Source organism: Triticum dicoccoides, chromosome 7A, assembly GCF_002162155.2.
Source record: "Triticum dicoccoides isolate Atlit2015 ecotype Zavitan chromosome 7A, WEW_v2.0, whole genome shotgun sequence".
Taxonomy (NCBI): domain Eukaryota; kingdom Viridiplantae; phylum Streptophyta; class Magnoliopsida; order Poales; family Poaceae; genus Triticum; species Triticum dicoccoides.
The window spans coordinates 688,481,721-688,500,719 of record NC_041392.1 but is presented as its reverse complement, the minus strand read 5'-3'; the positions used below and the strand labels follow the sequence as shown (position 1 = coordinate 688,500,719).

At 47.1% G+C, this 18,999-nt stretch overlaps 1 protein-coding gene across 2 annotated transcripts; it reads left to right on the top strand.

The window, feature by feature from the left end:
• The first annotated feature begins 13,464 nt into the window (after positions 1-13,464).
• LOC119331219 (aspartyl protease family protein At5g10770-like) lies at positions 13,465-15,157 on the top strand. 2 transcript variants are annotated; one of them, XM_037604394.1, is made up of 2 exons: positions 13,465-13,637; positions 13,799-15,157. In XM_037604394.1, the coding sequence occupies exons 1-2, from the start codon at positions 13,490-13,492 to the stop codon at positions 15,028-15,030; spliced, it is 1,380 nt and encodes a 459-aa protein (XP_037460291.1). In that variant the 5' UTR covers positions 13,465-13,489; the 3' UTR covers positions 15,031-15,157. The 2 variants fall into 2 exon arrangements, with proteins under 2 accessions (XP_037460291.1, XP_037460290.1); XM_037604393.1 differs by having other exon boundaries at positions 13,796-15,157.
• Positions 15,158-18,999: the final 3,842 nt, after the last annotated feature.

Sequence of the window (18,999 nt, the reverse complement as noted above, 5' to 3'; positions counted from 1 at the left end):
GTGAGTATGCATTCCCTTCAAAGGGGTACATCGGCTAGACCCTTGAGTCGTCTTCGGCTGTAGTCCGGATAGTTCGGGGCCTTCATTGCTGGCCTCCGTAGGGGCTGCGCCCCCTGGACCCTTCATGATCGAAGTACCACCCACGGGTGTGGTTTTCATTGTCCCCCACGCCGCTTGATGGTCAGGGGAGATTCTCCAAGATGACACCTCGAAGTCGTCCGCCCTAAAAGGTGAGGAAGCATGAGGAGGCGTCTCGCTTTCTATCATCCCTGAAGATACGTCCCCTGATGAGGAGGACTGTTGGGGTGGACTATGGGCCGAATTGCAAGCATATAGTTTAAATGTTATCTCTGCAACCCAAAAAGAATGGGACATGTCTAGAGCATCCTTGTTCACTTACAATTCGGCAAGGGGCATGTCCTTAGAGAGGTGCCTTGCGATGACATCGGCTTCGGAACCTGAACCATATGATAGGGATACCTTCCCTCTCTTGGGTGCTTCCACTTTCAAGTCTTCGGATGCAATCCTTTTCCTCCCGTAAGGGGAAGGGATGTCACCTTCTCTTTCCCCTTCGTCTTTCGAAGAGGGAGCTTTAGTCTCTCCGAACATAGTGTCCGGAATACCTATAGAGTGGAGGCCACTTTCAGCCTCCTCGCTCTTCTTCTTGTCCTCTTGCGCTGGCACTTGATACGGCGCCGGGACCAGCATCCTCGTCAACACGGGATCGGCCGAGTCTTCGGGAAGTGGAGCTGAACCCCTAATTCGTTCTACCTTCTTTATCCAGCCCTGGTCAAAAATAGAGTTCTCAGTACATTGCTATGGGATACTCAAACAGTTGTGGTTAGAAATTGGGTGCTTACTGAGGTATCCGGATGGTTGCAGTCAAGGCCGATGTCCTCTAATGTGTCCGACCACTGCTTTCAAGTCTTGAAGAATAGTTTCCACATCCCTTCGTGCGTTGTGCCAAAGAATTGCTGAAGGGTCCGCGGTCTTTCCGGATTGAACTCCCACATGCGGAGAGGCCGTCGCTGGCATGGGAGGATCCGGCGGACTAGCATCACTTGGATCATGTTTATAAGGCCAACGTCCCTTTCAAGGACACTCCGGATACGACTTTGAAGCGTTTGTACTTCATCAGCTGATCCCCAGTCGAGCCCCTTATTTATCCATGATGCGAGCCGCGGTGGAGGGCCAGATCGGAACACAGGTGCGGCTACCCATTTGGTGTTGCGGGGTTCGGTGATATAGAACCACTCCTGTTGCCATGAGTCGGAGGTTTCCGTTAAGGTACCTTTTGGCCAGCTAGTGTAGGAGAGCTTGCACACCATGGCACCGCTGCACTCCGCTTGCTCCCCGTTAACCAGCTTCGGCTTCACATTGAAAGTCTTGAGCCATAGGCCGAAGTGCGGGGGGATGCGGAGAAAAGCTTCGCACACGACGACGAACGTCGAGATGTGGAGAAAAGAGTCTGGAGCTAGATCGTGAAAATCTAGCCCATAATAGAACATGAGGCCGCGAACAAAGGGGTGAAGAGCGAACCCTAGCCCACGGAGGAAGTGGGAGATGAATACAACCCTCTCGCCGGATCTTGGTGTGGGGATGACCTGCCCTTTAGTAGGGAGCCTGTGGGGGATTTTCGTAGTCAGGTACCTCGCCTTCCGAGGCTTCGCGATATCCTCCTCGGCCAGGAGGCTGCCCACCTACCTTGGGATATGGATCCGTACATAACTAGAGGGCCTGGTAACAATGGAAGAAATCATATCCTGGGCGCTGGAGCTTGGGGTTGGGAAGGTTGAGGAAGAGGTAGGCGTGGGGGGAGAAAGATAGATCTGTACCCCTTTATAAAGATGAAGAATATCGAACGCCTCCTCATGGGCCTTAAAGCTCGCCTATTCCCAAGAGATCGCCAACAACACGATTGGATTATCCACATCCATATTAATGAGGATCCCGCAATAAGGGGACACGATCCCTGCTTCGACAAGATGTGCCAATGAAAACCGCGTCTCAAAACATGGAGCGGGTGGTTAAAAAATGGTTCGAAATAATGACCGGGCGGAGACGTGGCGTCTCACTACAGAAAATGTCACTAGATGGGACTTGTTAAATATTATACTCTTGGCGGAGCTTGTTTTGCAGAGCTCGACACGTTCTTTGTGTTCAAGGACTACTTTGAAGTATTTGGAGGAGGAACCCGCCTTGCAATGCCGAAGACAATCTGCGCGCCGAACACATCGTCATTGAAGCTTGGTTCAGGGGCTACCGAGGGAGTCCAGGATTAAGGGGTCCTCGGGCGTCCGGCCTATGTGACGTGGGCCGGACTGATGGGCCATGAAGATACAAGATAGAAGACTTCCTCCCGTGTCCAGATGGGACTCTCCTTTGCATGGAAGGCAAGTTTGACGTTTGGATATGAAGATTCCTTCCTGTGTAAACCGACTCTGTACAACCCTAGACCCTTCCAGTGCCTATATAAACCGGAGGGTTTAGTCCGTAGAGGCAATCACAATCATACAGGCTAGACATCTTGGGTTTAGCCATAACAATCTCGTGGTAGATCAACTCTTGTAATCCTCATATTCATCAAGATCAATCAAGCAGGAAGTAGGGTATTACCTCCGTCGAGAGGGCCCGAACCTGGGTAAACATTATGTCCCCGTCTCCTATTACTATCGTCCTTAGACGCACAGTTTGGGACCCCCTACCTGAGATCCGCTGGTTTTGACACCGGCAACGACAAGGGCCTAGACAAGAGCTAACGACACTGCATGTGTCGGCACCCTTTGGCAATGGCTCAACAGAGGTTATAAATTTTCCTCGAGGAAATTGATAATGAGTGAGCCTTATCCGTCTAGATATCTTACATTTTAGTCCTATGATTATAGTCTATTATATATTTGTCCCTACATCTCACACCCACGCCATTAGGCTTGCCGCACTTTCTAGTTTAGCCCTCAAATTCTATGATATTTGCGAACAAGTCCTAGTTTTCTACAAAAGGAAACAAAGAAGCCATCAAATTGATTTTACCGTCCTCATTCTAGTAAGTTTTGACAAGGATTTTACGGTGATCCAGTAGACAAGCTGGTATCAATGCTAAACAACGATATCGAGGGGACTTAGACCTCAAATAGTGTCATGACAAAAGGAGGAGAACACACAATATGGAGCTAACCTTGGGCGTCGATGCTCGATATAGTAAAGAACACCAATAGTGTGATGACAAGTGGACGGACATGGCAACACATAACAGACCACATTATGTGTTGGGGAACGTAGCAGAATTTTAAAATTTTCTACGCATCACCAAGATCAATCTATGGAGTCATCTAGCAACGAGGGAGAGAGGAGTGCATCTACATAGCCTTGTAGATCGCGCGCGGAAGCGTTCAAGAGAACGGGGTTGATGGAGTCGTACTCGACGTGATCCAAATCACTGATGACCTAGCGCCGAACGGACGGCACCTCCGCGTTCAACACACGTACGGTTGGGAAGACGTCTCCTCCAACTTGATCCAGCAAGGGGGAAGGAGAGGTTGATGAAGATCCAGCAGCACGACGGCACGGTGGTGGAAGCAACGGTGATCTCGGTAGGGCTTTGCCAAGCTCAGGGAGAGGGAGGAGTGTCACGGGAGGGGGAGGGAGGCACCAGGGGCTAGGGTGCGGCTGCCCTCCCTCCCCCCACTATATATAGGACCCCTAGGTGGGGCGCCGGCCCTAGGAGATTGAATCTCCAAGGGGGGTCGGCGGCCAAGGGGGTGGAGTGCCCCCCAAGCCAAGTGGGGCGCCCCCACCCCTAGGGTTTCCAACCCTAGGCGCAGGGGGAGGCCCAAGGGGGGCACACCAGCCCACTAGGGGCTGGTTTCCCTCCCACTTTAGCCCATGGGGCCCTCTGGGATAGGTGGCCCCACCCGGTGGACCCCCGGGACACTTCCGGTGGTCCCGGTACAATACCGATTACCCCCGAAACCTTCCCGATGGCCGAAACTTGACTTCCTATATATAAATCTTCACCTCCGGACCATTCCGGAACTCCTCGTGACGTTCGGGATCTCATCCGGGACTCCAAACAACTTTCGGGTTACCGTATACTAATATCTCAACAACCCTAGCGTCACCGAACCTTAAGTGTGTAGACCCTACGGTTCGGGAGACACGCAGACATGACCGAGACGACTCTCCGGTCAATAACCAACAGCGGGATCCGGATACCCATGTTGGCTCCCACATGCTCCTTGATGATCTCATCGGATGAACCACGATGTCGAGGATTCAATCAATCCCGTATACAATTCCCTTTGTCAATCGGTACGTTACTTGCCCGAGACTCGATCATCGGTATCCCAATACCTCGTTCAATCTCGTTACCGGCAAGTCACTTTACTCGTACCGTAATGCATGATCCTGTGATCAACCACTTGGTCACATTGAGCTCATTATGATGATGCATTACCGAGTGGGCCCAGAGATACCTCTCCGTCATACGGAGTGACAAATCCCAGTCTCGATTCATGCCAACCCAACAGACACTTCTGGAGATACCTGTAGTGTACCTCTATAGTCACCCAGTTACATTGTGACGTTTGGTACACCCAAAGCACTCCTACGGTATGCGGGAGTTGCACAATCTCATGGTCTAAGGAAATGATACTTGACATTCGGAAAAGCTATAGCAAACGAACTGCACGATCTTTGAGCTATGCTTAGGATTGGGTCTTGTCCATCACATCATTCTCCTAATGATGTGATCCCGTTATCAATGACATCCAATGTCCATAGTCAGGAAACCATGACTATCTTTTGATCAACGAGCTAGTCAACTAGACGCTCACTAGGGACGTGTTGTGGTCTATGTATTCACACATGTATTACGATTTCCTGATAACACAATTATAGCATGAACAATAGACAATTATCATGAACAAAGAAATATAATAATAACCATTTTATTATTGCCTCTAGGGCATATTTCCAACAGTCTCCCACTTGCACTAGAGTCAATAGTCTAGTTACATTGTGATGAATCAAACACCCATGCAGTTCTGGTGTTGATCATGTTTTGCTCTATGGAGAGGTTTAGTCAATGGATCTGCCACATTCAGGTCCATATGTACTTTACAAATATCTACGTCTCCATTTTGAACACTTTCACGAATGGAGTTGAAGCGACGCTTGATATGCCTGGTCTTCCTGTGAAACCTGGGCTCCTTGGCAAGGGCAATAGCTCCAGTGTTGTCATAGAAGAGAGTCATCGGGCCCGACGCATTGGGTATGACTCCTAGGTCGGTAATGAACTCCTTCGCCCAGATTGCCTCTTGCGTTGCCTCCGAGGCTGCCATGTACTCCGCTTCACATGTAGATCCCGCCACAACGCTTTGCTTGCAACTGCACCAGCTTACAGCCCCACCATTCAAAATATACAAGTATCCGGTTTGCGACTTAGAGTCATCCAGATCTGTGTTGAAGCTAGCATCGATGTAACCCTTTACGACGAGCTCTTCGTCACCTTCATAAACGAGAATCATATCCTTAGTCCTCTTTAGGTACTTTAGGATATTCTTGACCGCTGTCCAGTGTTCCATGCCGGGATTACTTTGGTACCTTCCTACCAAACTAACGTCAAGGTTTACATCAGGTCTGGTACACAGCATAGCATACATGATAGACCCTATGGCCGAGGCATAGGGGACGACACTCATCTTTTCTCTATCTTCTGCCGTGGTCGGGCATTGAGCCGTGCTCAATCTCGTACCTTGCAATACAGGCAAGAACCCCTTCTTTGACTGATCCATTTTGAACTTCTTCAATATCTTGTCAAGGTACGTACTCTGTGAAAGACCATTGAGGCGTCTCGATCTATCTCTATAGATCTTGATGCCTAATATATAAGCAGCTTCTCCAAGATCCTTCATTGAAAAACACTTGTTCAAGTAGGCCTTTATGCTTTCCAAGAATTCTATATCATTTCCCATCAACAGTATGTCATCCACATACAATATGAGAAATTCTACAGAGCTCCCACTCACTTTCTTGTAAATGTAGGCTTCTCCATAAGTCTGCGTAAACCCAAACACTTTGATCAAACGAATGTTCCAACTCCGAGATGCTTGCACCAGCCCATAAATCGAGCGTTGGAGCTTGCATACCTTGTCAGCATTCTTAGGATCGACAAAACCTTCCGGCTGCATCATATACAATTCTTCCTTAAGGAAACCATTAAGGAATGCCGTTTTGACGTCCATTTGCCATATCTCATAATCATAGAATGCGGCAATTGCTAACATGATTCGGACGGACTTTAGCTTCGCTACGGGTGAGAAAGTCTCATCGTAGTCAACCCCTTGAACTTGTCGATAACCCTTAGCGACAAGCCGAGCTTTATAGATGGTTACATTACCATCCGCGTCTGTCTTCTTCTTAAAGATCCATTTATTTTCTATGGCTCGCCGATCATCGGGCAAGTCAGTCAAAGTCCATACTTCGTTTTCATACATGGATCCTATCTCGGATTTCATGGCTTCCAGCCATTTGTCAGAATCTGGGCCCGCCATCGCTTCTTCATAGTTTGAAGGTTCACCGTTTTCTAACAACATGATTTCCAAGACAGGGTTGCCGTACCACTCTAGTGCGGAACGTGTCCTTGTGGACCTACGAAGTTCAGTAGCAACTTGATCTGAAGTTTCATGATCATCATCATTAACTTCCTCTCTAGTCGGTGCAGGCACCTCAGGAACATTTTCTTGAGCTGCGCCACTTACCGGTTCAAGAGGTAATACTTCATCGAGTTCTACTTTCCTCCCACTTATTTCTTTCGAGAGAAACTCTTTCTCTAGAAAGGATCCATTCTTGGCAACAAAGATCTTGCCTTCGGATCTGAGGTAGAAGGTATACCCACTAGTTTCTTTAGGGTATCCTATGAAGACGCATTTTTCCGACTTGGGTTCGAGCTTTTCAGGTTGAAGTTTCTTGACATAAGCATCGCATCCCCAAGCTTTTAGAAACGATAGCTTAGGTTTATTCCCAAACCATAATTCATACGGTGTCGTCTCAACGGATTTCGACGGAGCCCTATTTAAAGTGAATGCGGCAGTTTCTAAAGCATAGCCCCAAAATGACAGCGGTAAATCGGTAAGAGACATCATAGATCGCACCATATCCAATAGAGTGCGATTACGACGTTCGGACACACCATTACGCTGAGGTGTTCCAGCCGGCGTGAGTTGTGAAACTATTCCAGATTTCCTTAAGTGTGTGCCAAATTCGTGACTCAAGTATTCTCCCCCATGATCTGATCGCAAGAACTTGATTTTCTTGTCACGTTGATTCTCAACCTCATCTGAAATTCCTTGAACTTTTCAAAGGTCTCAGACTTGTGTTTCATTAAGTAGACATACCCATATCTACTCAAGTCATCAGTGAGGGTGAGAACATATCGACAGCCACCGCGAGCCTCAACACTCATTGGACCGCACACATTAGTATGTATGATTTCCAATAAGTTGGTTGCTCGCTCCATTGTTCCTGAGAACGGAGTCTTGGTCATTTTACCCATGAGGCATGGTTCGCACGTGTCAAATGATTCGTAATCAAGAGACTCCAAAAGTCCATCTGCATGGAGCTTCTTTATGCGTTTGACACCTATGTGACCAAGGCGGCAGTACCACAAGTATGTGGGACTATCATTATCAACCTTACATATTTTGGTATTCACACTATGAATATGTGTAACATTATGCTTGAGATTCATTAAGAATAAACCATTCACCAGCAGAGCATGAGCATAAAACATATCTCTCATATAAATAGAACAACCATTATTCTCGGATTTAAATGAGTAGCCATCTCGAATTAAATGAGATCTTGATACAATGTTCTTGCTCAAAGCTGGCACTAAATAACAATTATTGAGGTTTAAAACTAAACTCGTAGGTAAATGTAGAGGCAGTGTGCCGACGACGATCACATCGACCTTGGAACCATTCCCGACATGCATCGTCACCTCGTCCTTTGCCAGTCTCCGCTTATTTCGCAGCTCCTGCTTTGAGTTACAAATGTGAGCAACCGCACCGGTATCAAATACCCAGGAGCTACTACGAGTACTGGTAAGGTACACGTCAATTACATGTATATCACATATACCTTTAGTGTTGCCGGCCTTCTTGTCCGCTAAGTATTTGGGGCAGTTCCGCTTCCAGTGACCACTTCCCTTGCAATAAAAACACTCAGTCTCAGGCTTGGGTCCATTCTTTGACTTCTTCCCGGCAGCTTGCTTACCGGGCGCGGCAACTCCCTTGCCGTCCTTCTTGAAGTTCTTTTTACGCTTGCCTTTATTGAACTTAGTGGTTTTATTCACCATCAACACTTGATGTTCCTTTTTGATTTCCACCTCCGCTGATTTCAGCATTGAATATACCTCAGGAATGGTCTTTTCCATCCCCTGCATATTGAAGTTCATCACAAAGCTCTTGTAGCTCGGTGGAAGCGACTGAAGGATTCTGTCAATGACCGCGTCATCCGGGAGATTAACTCCCAGCTGAGTCAAGCGGTTATGCAACCCAGACATTTTGAGTATGTGTTCACTGACAGAACTATTTTCCTCCATCTTACAACTGAAGAACTTGTCAGAGACTTCATATCTCTCGACCCGGGCATGAGCTTGAAAAACCATTTCAGCTCTTCGAACATCTCATATGCTCCGTGTCTCTCAAAACGCTTTTGGAGCCCCGGTTCTAAGCTGTAAAGCATGCCGCACTAAACGAGGGAGTAATCATCAGCACGTGACTGCCAAGCGTTCATAACGTCTTGGTTCTCTGGGATGGATGAGTCACCTAGCGGTGCTTCTAGGACATAATATTTCTTGGCAGCTATGAGGATGATCCTCAGGTTCCGGACCCAGTTCGTATAGTTGCTGCCATCATCTTTCAGCTTGGTTTTCTCTAGGAACGCGTTGAAGTTGAGGGCAACATTAGTGTGGGCCATTTGATCTACAAGACATAGTGTAAAGATTTTAGACTAAGTTCAAGATAATTAAGTTCATCTAATCAAATTATTCAATCAACTCCCACTCAGATAGACATCCCTCTAGTCATCTAAGTGAAACATGATCCGAGTCAACTAGGCCGTGTCCGATCATCACGTGAGACAGACTAGTCAACATCGGTGAACATCTTCATGTTGATCGTATCTTCTATACGACTCATGCTCGACCTTTCGGTCTTCCGTGTTCCGAGGCCATGTCTGTACATGCTAGGCTCGTCAAGTCAACCTAAGTGTATTGCGTGTATAAATCTGGCTTACACCCGTTGTATTCGAACGTTAGAATCTATCACACCCGATCATCACGTGGTGCTTCGAAACAACGAACCTTCGCAACGGTGCACAGTTAGGGGGAACACTTTCTTGAAATTATTACGAGGGATCATCTTATTTAAGCTACCGTCGTTCTAAGCAAATAAGATGCAAAACATGATACACATCACATGCAATCAAATAGTGACATGATATGGCCAATATCATTTGCTCCTTTTGATCTCCATCTTCGGGGCTTCATGATCATCATTGTCACCGGCATGACACCATGATCTCCATCATCATGATCTCCATCATCGTGTCTTCTTGAAGCTGTCTCGTCATCTATTACTTCTACTACTATGGCTAACGCTTTAGCAATAAAGTAAAGTAATTACATGACGTTTATGTTGACACGCAGGTCATAAATAAATTAATACAACTCCTATGGCTCCTACCGATTGTCATACTCATCGACATGCAAGTCGTGATTCCTATTACAAGAACATGATCAATCTCATACAACACATATATCATTCATCACATCCTTTTGGCCATATCACATCACACGGCACATGCTGCAAAAACAAGTTAGACGTCCTCTAATTGTTGTTGCAAGTTTTTACATGGCTGCTATAGGTTTCTAGCAAGAACGTTTCTTACCTACTCCAAAAACACAACGTGATATGCCAATTTCTATTTACCCTTCGTAAGGACCCTTTTCATCGAATCTGATCCGACTAAAGTGGGAGAGACAGACACCTGCTAGCCACCTTATGCAACTAGTGCATGTCAATCGGTGGAACCAGTCTCACGTAAGTGTACGTGTAAGGTCGGTCCGGGCCGCTTCATCCCACGATGCCGCCGAATCAAGATAAGACTAGTAACGCCAAGCAAATTGACAATATCCACGCCCACAACTGCTTTGTGTTCTAATCGTGCATAGAAACTACGCATCGACCTAGCTCATGATGCCACTGTTGGGGAACGTAGCAGAATTTTAAAATTTTCTATGCATCACCAAGATCAATCTATGGAGTCATCTAGCAACAAGGGAGAGAGGAGTGCATCTACATACCCTTGTAGATCGCGCGCGGAAGCGTTCAAGAGAACGGGGTTGATGGAGTCGTACTCGACGTGATCCAAATCACCGATGACCTAGCGCCGAATGGACGGCACCTCCGCGTTCAACACACGTACGGTTGGGAAGACGTCTCCTCCAACTTGATCCAGCAAGGGGGAAGGAGAGGTTGATGAAGATCCAGCAGCACGACGGCATGGTGGTGGAAGCAACGGTGATCTCGGCAGGGCTTCGCCAAGCTCAGGGAGAGGGAGGAGTGTCACAGGATGGGGAGGGAGGCGCCAGGGGCTAGGGTGCGGCTGCCCTACCTCCCACCACTATATATAGGACCCCTAGGGGGGGGGGCGCCGGCCCTAGGAGATTGAATCTCCAAGGGGAGGCGGCGGCCAAGGGGGGTGGAGTGCCCCCCAAGCCAAGTGGGGCGCCCCCACCCCTAGGGTTTCCAACCCTAGGCGTAGGGGGAGGCCCAAGGGGGGCGCACCAGCCCACTTGGGGCTGGTTTCCCTCCCACTTTAGCCCATGGGGCCCTCCGGGATAGGTGGCCCCACCCGGTGGACCCCTGAGACCCTTCCGGTGGTCCTAGTACAATACCGATTACCCCCGAAACCTTCCCGATGGCCGAAACTTGACTTCCTATATATAAATCTTCACCTCCGGACCATTCCGGAACTCCTCGTGACGTCCGGGATCTCATCCGGGACTCCGAACAACTTTCGGGTTACCGTATACTAATATCTCAACAACCCTAGCGTCACCGAACCTTAAGTGTGTAGACCCTACGGGTTCGGGAGACACGCAGACATGACCGAGACGACTCTCCGGTCAATAACCAATAGCGGGATCTGGATACCCATGTTGGCTCCCACATGCTCCTCGATGATCTCATCGGATGAACCACGATGTCGAGGATCCAATCAATCCCGTATACAATTCCCTTTGTCAATCGGTATGTTACTTGCCCGAGACTCAATCGTCGGTATGCCAATACCTCGTTCAATCTCGTTACCGGCAAGTCACTTTACTCGTACCGTAATGCATGATCCCGTGATCAACCACTTGGTCACATTGAGCTCATTATGATGATGCATTACCGAGTGGGCCCAGAGATACCTCTCCGTCATACGGAGTGACAAATCCCAGTCTCGATTCGTGCCAACCCAACAGACACTTTTGGAGATACCTGTAGTGTACCTTTATAGTCACCCAGTTACGTTGTGATGTTCACCCAAAGCACTCCTACGGTATCCGGGAGTTGCACAATCTCATGGTCTAAGGAAATGATAATTGACATTCGGAAAAGCTATAGCAAACGAACTACACGATCTTTGAGCTATGCTTAGGATTGGGTCTTGTCCATCACATCATTCTCCTAATGATGTGATCCTGTTATCAATGGCATCCAATGTCCATAGTCAGGAAACCATGACTATCTTTTGATCAACGAGCTAGTCAACTAGAGGCTCACTAGGGACGTGTTGTGGTCTATGTATTCACACATGTATTACGATTTCCTGATAACACAATTATAGCATTAACAATAGACAATTATCATGAACAAAGAAATATAATAATAACCATTTTATTATTGCCTCTAGGGCATATTTCCAACATTATGCAGAGTGGAAGAATAGGGTGACAAAATGTTAGCGTCAACTTGTCCGGAAATAAAAAATGCCAATTTACGAGAAACTGTCTTACATGAAATGGTTATTAAAGAAGACACACAAAGGCAAAACAAACAAACCAAAGAGGTGCCGAAATGCATAGAGGCACGCAGGCATGCAACCACTGATTTGCATCGAAATTCGTCAAGTAGTTTGGTCATTTGCTTGTGTTTTAGCCTTTAATCAACACATACGAGGCCCATGCGATGCAAATTTTGGCAGAGTTGCTTGCTCCACCCACCACACCTCCCATACTTTACTATTTCATTTGCAAACTTGAATCTAATATCTTTTGAACCGAAATCCTAAATCAAGTTTTGTTTTGCATATTCGTGTTCGTTACAACGAGTACCTTCAACCAGACTAATTTTGATAACTTTTGAAGTTTTACCAATTTTTAGATATTATAACTTGATAGTCGCGATATTAAGTTTTACTAAGTTTCATTTGCTTTTAGGGTTTAGGGTTTAGGGCATAGGGCTTAGAGCTTTGGGTTGGGGGAGATCTTAGGGTTTAAGTTTTAGTTTTTGAAACATAGTAAATGTATCATCTTTCCTATCAATTTTTAGTAGTTGAAACTTGGTGAAGCTTTTAAAACTTGTGAAAACGTACTAAAATGGTCTTTTTTCAAAGCCCTCGTCACACGGAGGATGAATATGCAAGCAAAATATAAATTGCACTTTCCGTTCACAAGATATAATAGTCAAATGAAAAATCATGAGAGGTGGGGTGGATGGGCATGCACTCTCCGCCACAAGTTGTACCACTTCAAAATTTACCAAAGGCTGCAAGTAATTAAGCTCCATCACAAAACCAATATTTGAGGCCTCCTTTAGTTCATAGGATAGGTATATCATAGGAATAAGAAAATCATAAGAAGTGAGATAACATGTATCTCAATTCCTACAGAGAAAAAAAAAAGTCATTTGATGCATGAAATAGGATTTTTTTTTTCATTAAGTTCAGGCTAATGTTTTTCTCCTTTGAAATGTGAAAAATTGGTTTCTATCCTACATAGATATAGGAATTCGTTCCAACAAACCAAAGGGCTATAAATGATTTTTGTTCCGTTGAAAATCCTTCCCTGTAGAATTCCTACAAAATTTCTAAGAGCGAAAGAAAGCCTGGATTTTGACACAATCATGCAGTATAGACCGTCGAGGAGTACCTTCACGGTCGACGTCGTTCCTCGAGATGTACTTTTTATTACTTGCATGGGTATTTATATCTAGTAAAGTATGTACATATGCCAGACAATAGAATTCCTGATAATTTTGTCAACAAAAAATGACGTTACCTAATCCTTCCACCCGTGCAATTGACGAAATCAAAACTGGCGGCAACTTCTCGTTAATTAGGAGAAGATCGCAAGGCACGAGCCTCCTCTATATAAGGAGGGCTCGCATTCTGAAGCTGCAGTTGAGCCTGAGAAGCAAAGAAACAGCATCTATACGCCATGGCATCGGTTTCGAAGCTTGTGCTTCTCCTGCTGTGCGCCTACCACACTCTCGTTGCTCACGCAGGAGATGATCTTGGCAGTTACTACAAGGTTCTGCCCGCTGGCTCTCTGGAATCTGCCACCGTCAACTGCACCGATCACAAAGGTGCAGTACTGTCCATGCACTTGACATTCCAATGGATTAAGTACAACGAATACTATACGTATCATTTCAGAAAAAAGAACGAATACTAATATACTATACGTATAGTACTATCTTGTGCACATTTCTAATCGTTTCCATGCCGATCTGGACTGTTTCAGCAGTGAGTCCAGCATCCGGCGGCGTCGTCATGGTGCCGTTGCACCACCGGCACGGCCCATGCTCCCCTGTCCCCTCCACGAAGGCGCCGACCTTGGAGGAGATGCTCCGGCGTGACCAGCTCCGAGCTGACTACATCAGGCGGAGGTTCTCTGGCGTCAAGGGTGGCGGCCTGGAGCAATCGGACGTAACCGTGCCTACCACGCTGGGCCTCTCCCTGGGCACGTTGCAGTACGTGATCACCGTCGGCATCGGCTCGCCGGCCGTGAACCAGACCATGTTCATCGACACAGGCAGCGACGTGTCATGGGTGCAGTGCAAGCCGTGCTTGCGGTGCCACTCGCAGGCGGACTCGCTCTTCGACCCCAGATCGTCGAGCACCTACTCCCCGTTCACCTGCAGCTCCGCCGCCTGCGCGCAGCTCCGCCAGGACGGCCAAGGAAACGGCTGCTCCAGCTCCCAGTGCCAGTACATTGTCAACTACGGCGATGGTTCAAGAACCACCGGGACCTACAGCTCTGACACGCTCTCGCTGGGCTCCAACGCCGTCAACAACTTCCAGTTCGGGTGCAGCCAGTCTGAGTCGGGCCTCCTTCTCAACGACCAGACCGCTGGGCTCATCGGGCTTGGCGGCGGCGCTCAGTCGCTGGCCACCCAGACCGCGGGGACCTTCGGCAAGGCCTTCTCGTACTGCCTCCCGCCGACTCCGGGCTCGTCCGGCTTCCTCACTCTGGGTGCAGCAACCTCGGGTTTCGTCGTCAAGACACCGTTGCTGAGGAGCAGGCAGGTCCCGGCGTACTACATCGTATCTCTTCAGGCCATCAGGGTGGGAGGCAGGCAGCTCAACATACCCACCACGGTCTTTTCCGCCGGGTCGCTCATGGACTCCGGCACAATCATCACGCGCCTGCCGCGGACCGCGTACTCGGCGCTGTCGTCGGCGTTCAAGGCCGGCATGAAGCAGTACCCGCCGGCGCAGCCCATGGGCATCTTGGACACGTGCTTCGACTTCAGTGGCCAGTCCAGCATCAGAATACCGAGCGTTGCACTGGTGTTCTCCGGGGGCGCCATCGTCAACCTCGCCCCCGAGGGGATCATTCTGGAGAGCTGCCTCGCCTTCGCGGCCAACCGCGATGACAGCTCCCTCGGCATTATCGGCAACGTGCAGCAGCGGACGTTCGAGGTGCTCTACGACGTTGGTGGCGGCGCCGTGGGGTTCAACGCAGGCGCATGCTGATCGCATATATATAACAATAAATAAATAAATAAAGAGAAGGTATTAGCATAACACGTATATCACAATAAATAAGGTACTTGTATGAGTTTATATAAAAGATTAAATGAAGCCATGTTGAATCATTGAAGATGTTAGTTCCATATTTTTGCGAGTTCTATTCATGAAAAGTTAGAACCCTTCCAATGCTCCACCGTGCTAAGGCTGCCATGTAAGCAAAAAATCTGATGTGGTAAGGTAATTAAGAAAAGAGAGAGATGAGTGTAGTGACTTCAGGAAGAAACAATGTCAAGCGCGAGAACCTAGACAAAACACTTAAATGAAAGAATCCCACCAATTCATAAAGAAATTTAATTACAAAATCATTAAATGAAGGATGCCTGGCACCAACAAGTTAAGCACTTATGCACTGGTGCTTACATGAGTTGCTAAAGTTTTTAATGTGCTTAGCACCTCCTGTAAGCATCAATACATTGGAAGTGGCCTTAGGCAATGTTACTCGTTTCTTGAGAACTGAGTAAACTCGTAATATAAAGAAACCCGGCAAACGAGATTGATTGCCCAATGTTGTGAAAAAACAACTCAATGATAAAATGGAACTCAGTAAAATATATCATTTGCCAAGTCCTGGGCAAATCAAACTCGACGAACACCCAACGATGGGATCGATGGCGCTCATTATGGGGTGCGCGCGGCAGCCACCTTAAGAACATGGTTAATAATACATCCAACTGTCGGCTATAAGAAATTGTCATGACATCTACAACCAACCTCTTAATCGGCATGTACAATACTTCCTCCGTCTAGGTGTATAAGTTATCTTACGAAAACCTAATAATCCCAAAACACTTAGGCACGGTGCATTAACTTCCACCTTGTTTCTTGTTTCTGAACATATCAACAATTAAGACTAGCCACAGTGGGAGTAACTTCAGCAGTAACATCGAGTGCAACTCATCAAATTTGCTTATGTGGCAACGAGTTAATGAGGAGAGAGGTAGTTTGAGTAACTTAGCTAGTTATTGTAATATCACATGTCCCAATACAATATGAGTCTATGACCTAATAAATGAATCTTTGCATGACACCACACTTATGTTACTACCCACCATGAAGGTACGTAGTAACATAGTCTAGAGATATATGTATGTTACTACCGTATGTTACTCTCCATTGTGGCTAATCTAAGAGATGTGGGGTGTGCATGCTTTTAATGACTCGAGACTACCAAACACAATATGCAGTGGTTAGTACTGAAGGAAATATGCCCTAGAGGCAATAATAAAGTTATTATTTATTTCCTTATAATCATGATAAATGTTTATTATTCATGCTAGAATTGTATTTTCCGGAAACATAATACATGTGTGAATACATAGACAAACAGAGTGTCACTAGTATGCCTCTACTTGACTAGCTCGTTAATCAAAGATGGTTATGTTTCCTAACCATGAACAATGAGTTGTTATTTGATTAACGAGGTCACATCATTAGTAGAATGATCTGATTGACATGACCCATTCCATTAGCTTAGCACCTGATCGTTTAGTATGTTGCTATTGCTTTCTTCATGACTTATACATGTTCCTACGACTATGAGATTATGCAACTCCCGTTTACCGGAGGAACACTTTGGGTACTACCAAACGTCACAACGTAAATGGGTGATTATAAAGGAGTGCTACAGGTGTCTCCAATGGTCGATGTTGGGTTGGCGTATTTCGAGATTAGGATTTGTCACTCCGATTGTCGGAGAGGTATCTCTGGGCCCTCTCGGTAATACACATCACATAAGCCTTGCAAGCATTACAACTAATATGTTAGTTGTGAGATGATGTATTACGGAACGAGTAAAGAGACTTGCCGTTAACGAGATTGAACTAGGTATTGGATACCGACGATCGAATCTCGGGCAAGTAACATACCGATGACAAAGGGAACAACGTATGTTGTTATGCGGTCTGACCGATAAAGATCTTCGTAGAATATGTAGGAGCCAATATGGGCATCCAGGTCCCGCTATTGGTTATTGACCAGAGACATGTCTCGGTCATGTCTACATTGTTCTCGAACCCGTAGGGTCCGCACGCTTAAGGTTACGATGACAGTTATATTATGAGTTTATGCATTTTGATGTACCGAAGGTTGTTCGGAGTCCCGGATGTGATCAAGGACATGACGAGGAGTCTCGAAATGGTCGAGACGTAAAGATTGATATATTGGAAGCCTATGTTTGGACATCGGAAGTGTTCCGGATGAAATCGGGATTTTACCGGGTTACCGGGAGGTTACCGGAACCCCCCGGGAGCCATATGGGCCATCATGGGCCTTAGTGGAAAGGAGAAAGGGGCAGCCCAAGGTGGCTGCGCCTCTTTCCCCTCCCCTAGTCCTTTTAGGACTAGGAGAAGGTGGCCGGCCCCCCTCTCTCCCTTCCCCTCCGAGGAATCCTAGTTGGACTAGGATTGGGGGGAGGAATCCTACTCCCAGAGGGAGTAGGACTCTCCTGCGCCTCCCTCTTTGGCCGGCCAGCCTCCCCTCCTCTCCTCCTTTATATACGGAGGCAGGGGCACCTCTAAACACACAAGTTGACACAAGTTGATCCACGTGATCGATTCCTTAGCCGTGTGCGGTGCCCCCTGCCACCATATTCCTCGATAATACTGTAGCGGAGTTTAGGCGAAGCCCTGCTGCTGTAGTTCATCAAGATCGTCACCACGCCGTCGTGCTGACGAAACTCTTCCCCGACACTTTGCTGGATCGGAGTCCGGGGATCGTCATCGAGTTGAACGTGTGCTCGAACTCGGAGGTGCCGTAGTTTCGGTGCTTGATCGGTTGGATCGTGAAGACGTACGACTACTTCCTCTACATCGTGTCATTGCTTCCGCAGTCGGTCTGCGTTGGGTACGTAGACAACACTCTCCTCTCGTTGCTATGCATCACATGATCCTGTGTGCACGTAGGAAATTTTTTGAAATTACTACGAAACCCAACAGTGGCATCCGAGCCTAGGTTAATGATGTTGATGTTATATGCACGAGTAGAACACAAGTGAGTTGTGGACGATACAAGTCATACTGCCTACCAGCATGTCATATTTTGGTTCAGCGGTATTGTTGGACGAGACGACCCGGACCAACCTTACGCGTACGCTTACGCGAGACCGGTTCCCTCGACGTGCTTTGCACAGAGATGGCTTGCGGGCGACTGCCTCTCCAACTTTAGTTGAACCAAGTATGGCTACGCCCGGTCCTTGCGAAGGTTAAAACGGAGTCTATTTGACAAACTATCGTTGTGGTTTTGATGCGTAGGTGAGATTGGTTCTTACTTAAGCCCGTAGCAGCCACGTAAAACATGCAACAACAAAGTAGAGGACGTCTAACTTGTTTTTGCAGGGCATGTTGTGATGTGCTATGGTCAAGGCATGATGCTGAATTTTATTGTATGAGATGATCATGTTTTGTAACCAAGTTATCGGCAACTGGCAGGAGCCATATGGTTGTCGCTTTATTGTATGCAATGCAATCGCGATGTAATGCTTTACTAAACGGTAGTGATAGTCGTGGAAGCATAAGATTGGCGAGACGACAACGATGCTACGATGGAGATCAAGGTGTCGCGCCGGTGACGATGGTGATCATGACGGTGCTTTGGAGATGGAGATCACAAGCACAAGATAATGATGGCCATATCATATCACTTATATTGATTGCATGTGATGTTTATCTTTTTATGCATCTTATCTTGCTTTGATTGACGGTAGCATTATAAGATGATCTCTCACTAAATTATCAAGAAGTGTTCTCCCTGAGTATGCACCGTTGCAAAAGTTCTTCGTGCTGAGACACCACGTGATGATCGGGTGTGATAGGCTCTACGTTCAAATACAACGGGTGCAAAACAGTTGCGCACGCAGAATACTCAGGTTAAACTTGACGAGCCTAGCATATGCAGATATGGCCTCGGAACACGGAG

Bases quoted from the DNA above. Each gene is read 5' to 3' on its own strand.
- LOC119331219 (XM_037604393.1), top strand. From the start codon at position 13,490: ATGGCATCGGTTTCGAAGCTTGTGCTTCTCCTGCTGTGCGCCTACCAC. The intron at 13,638-13,795 runs GTGCAGTACTGT...GGACTGTTTCAG, and splicing joins CAACTGCACCGATCACAAAG to CAGTGAGTCCAGCATCCGGC.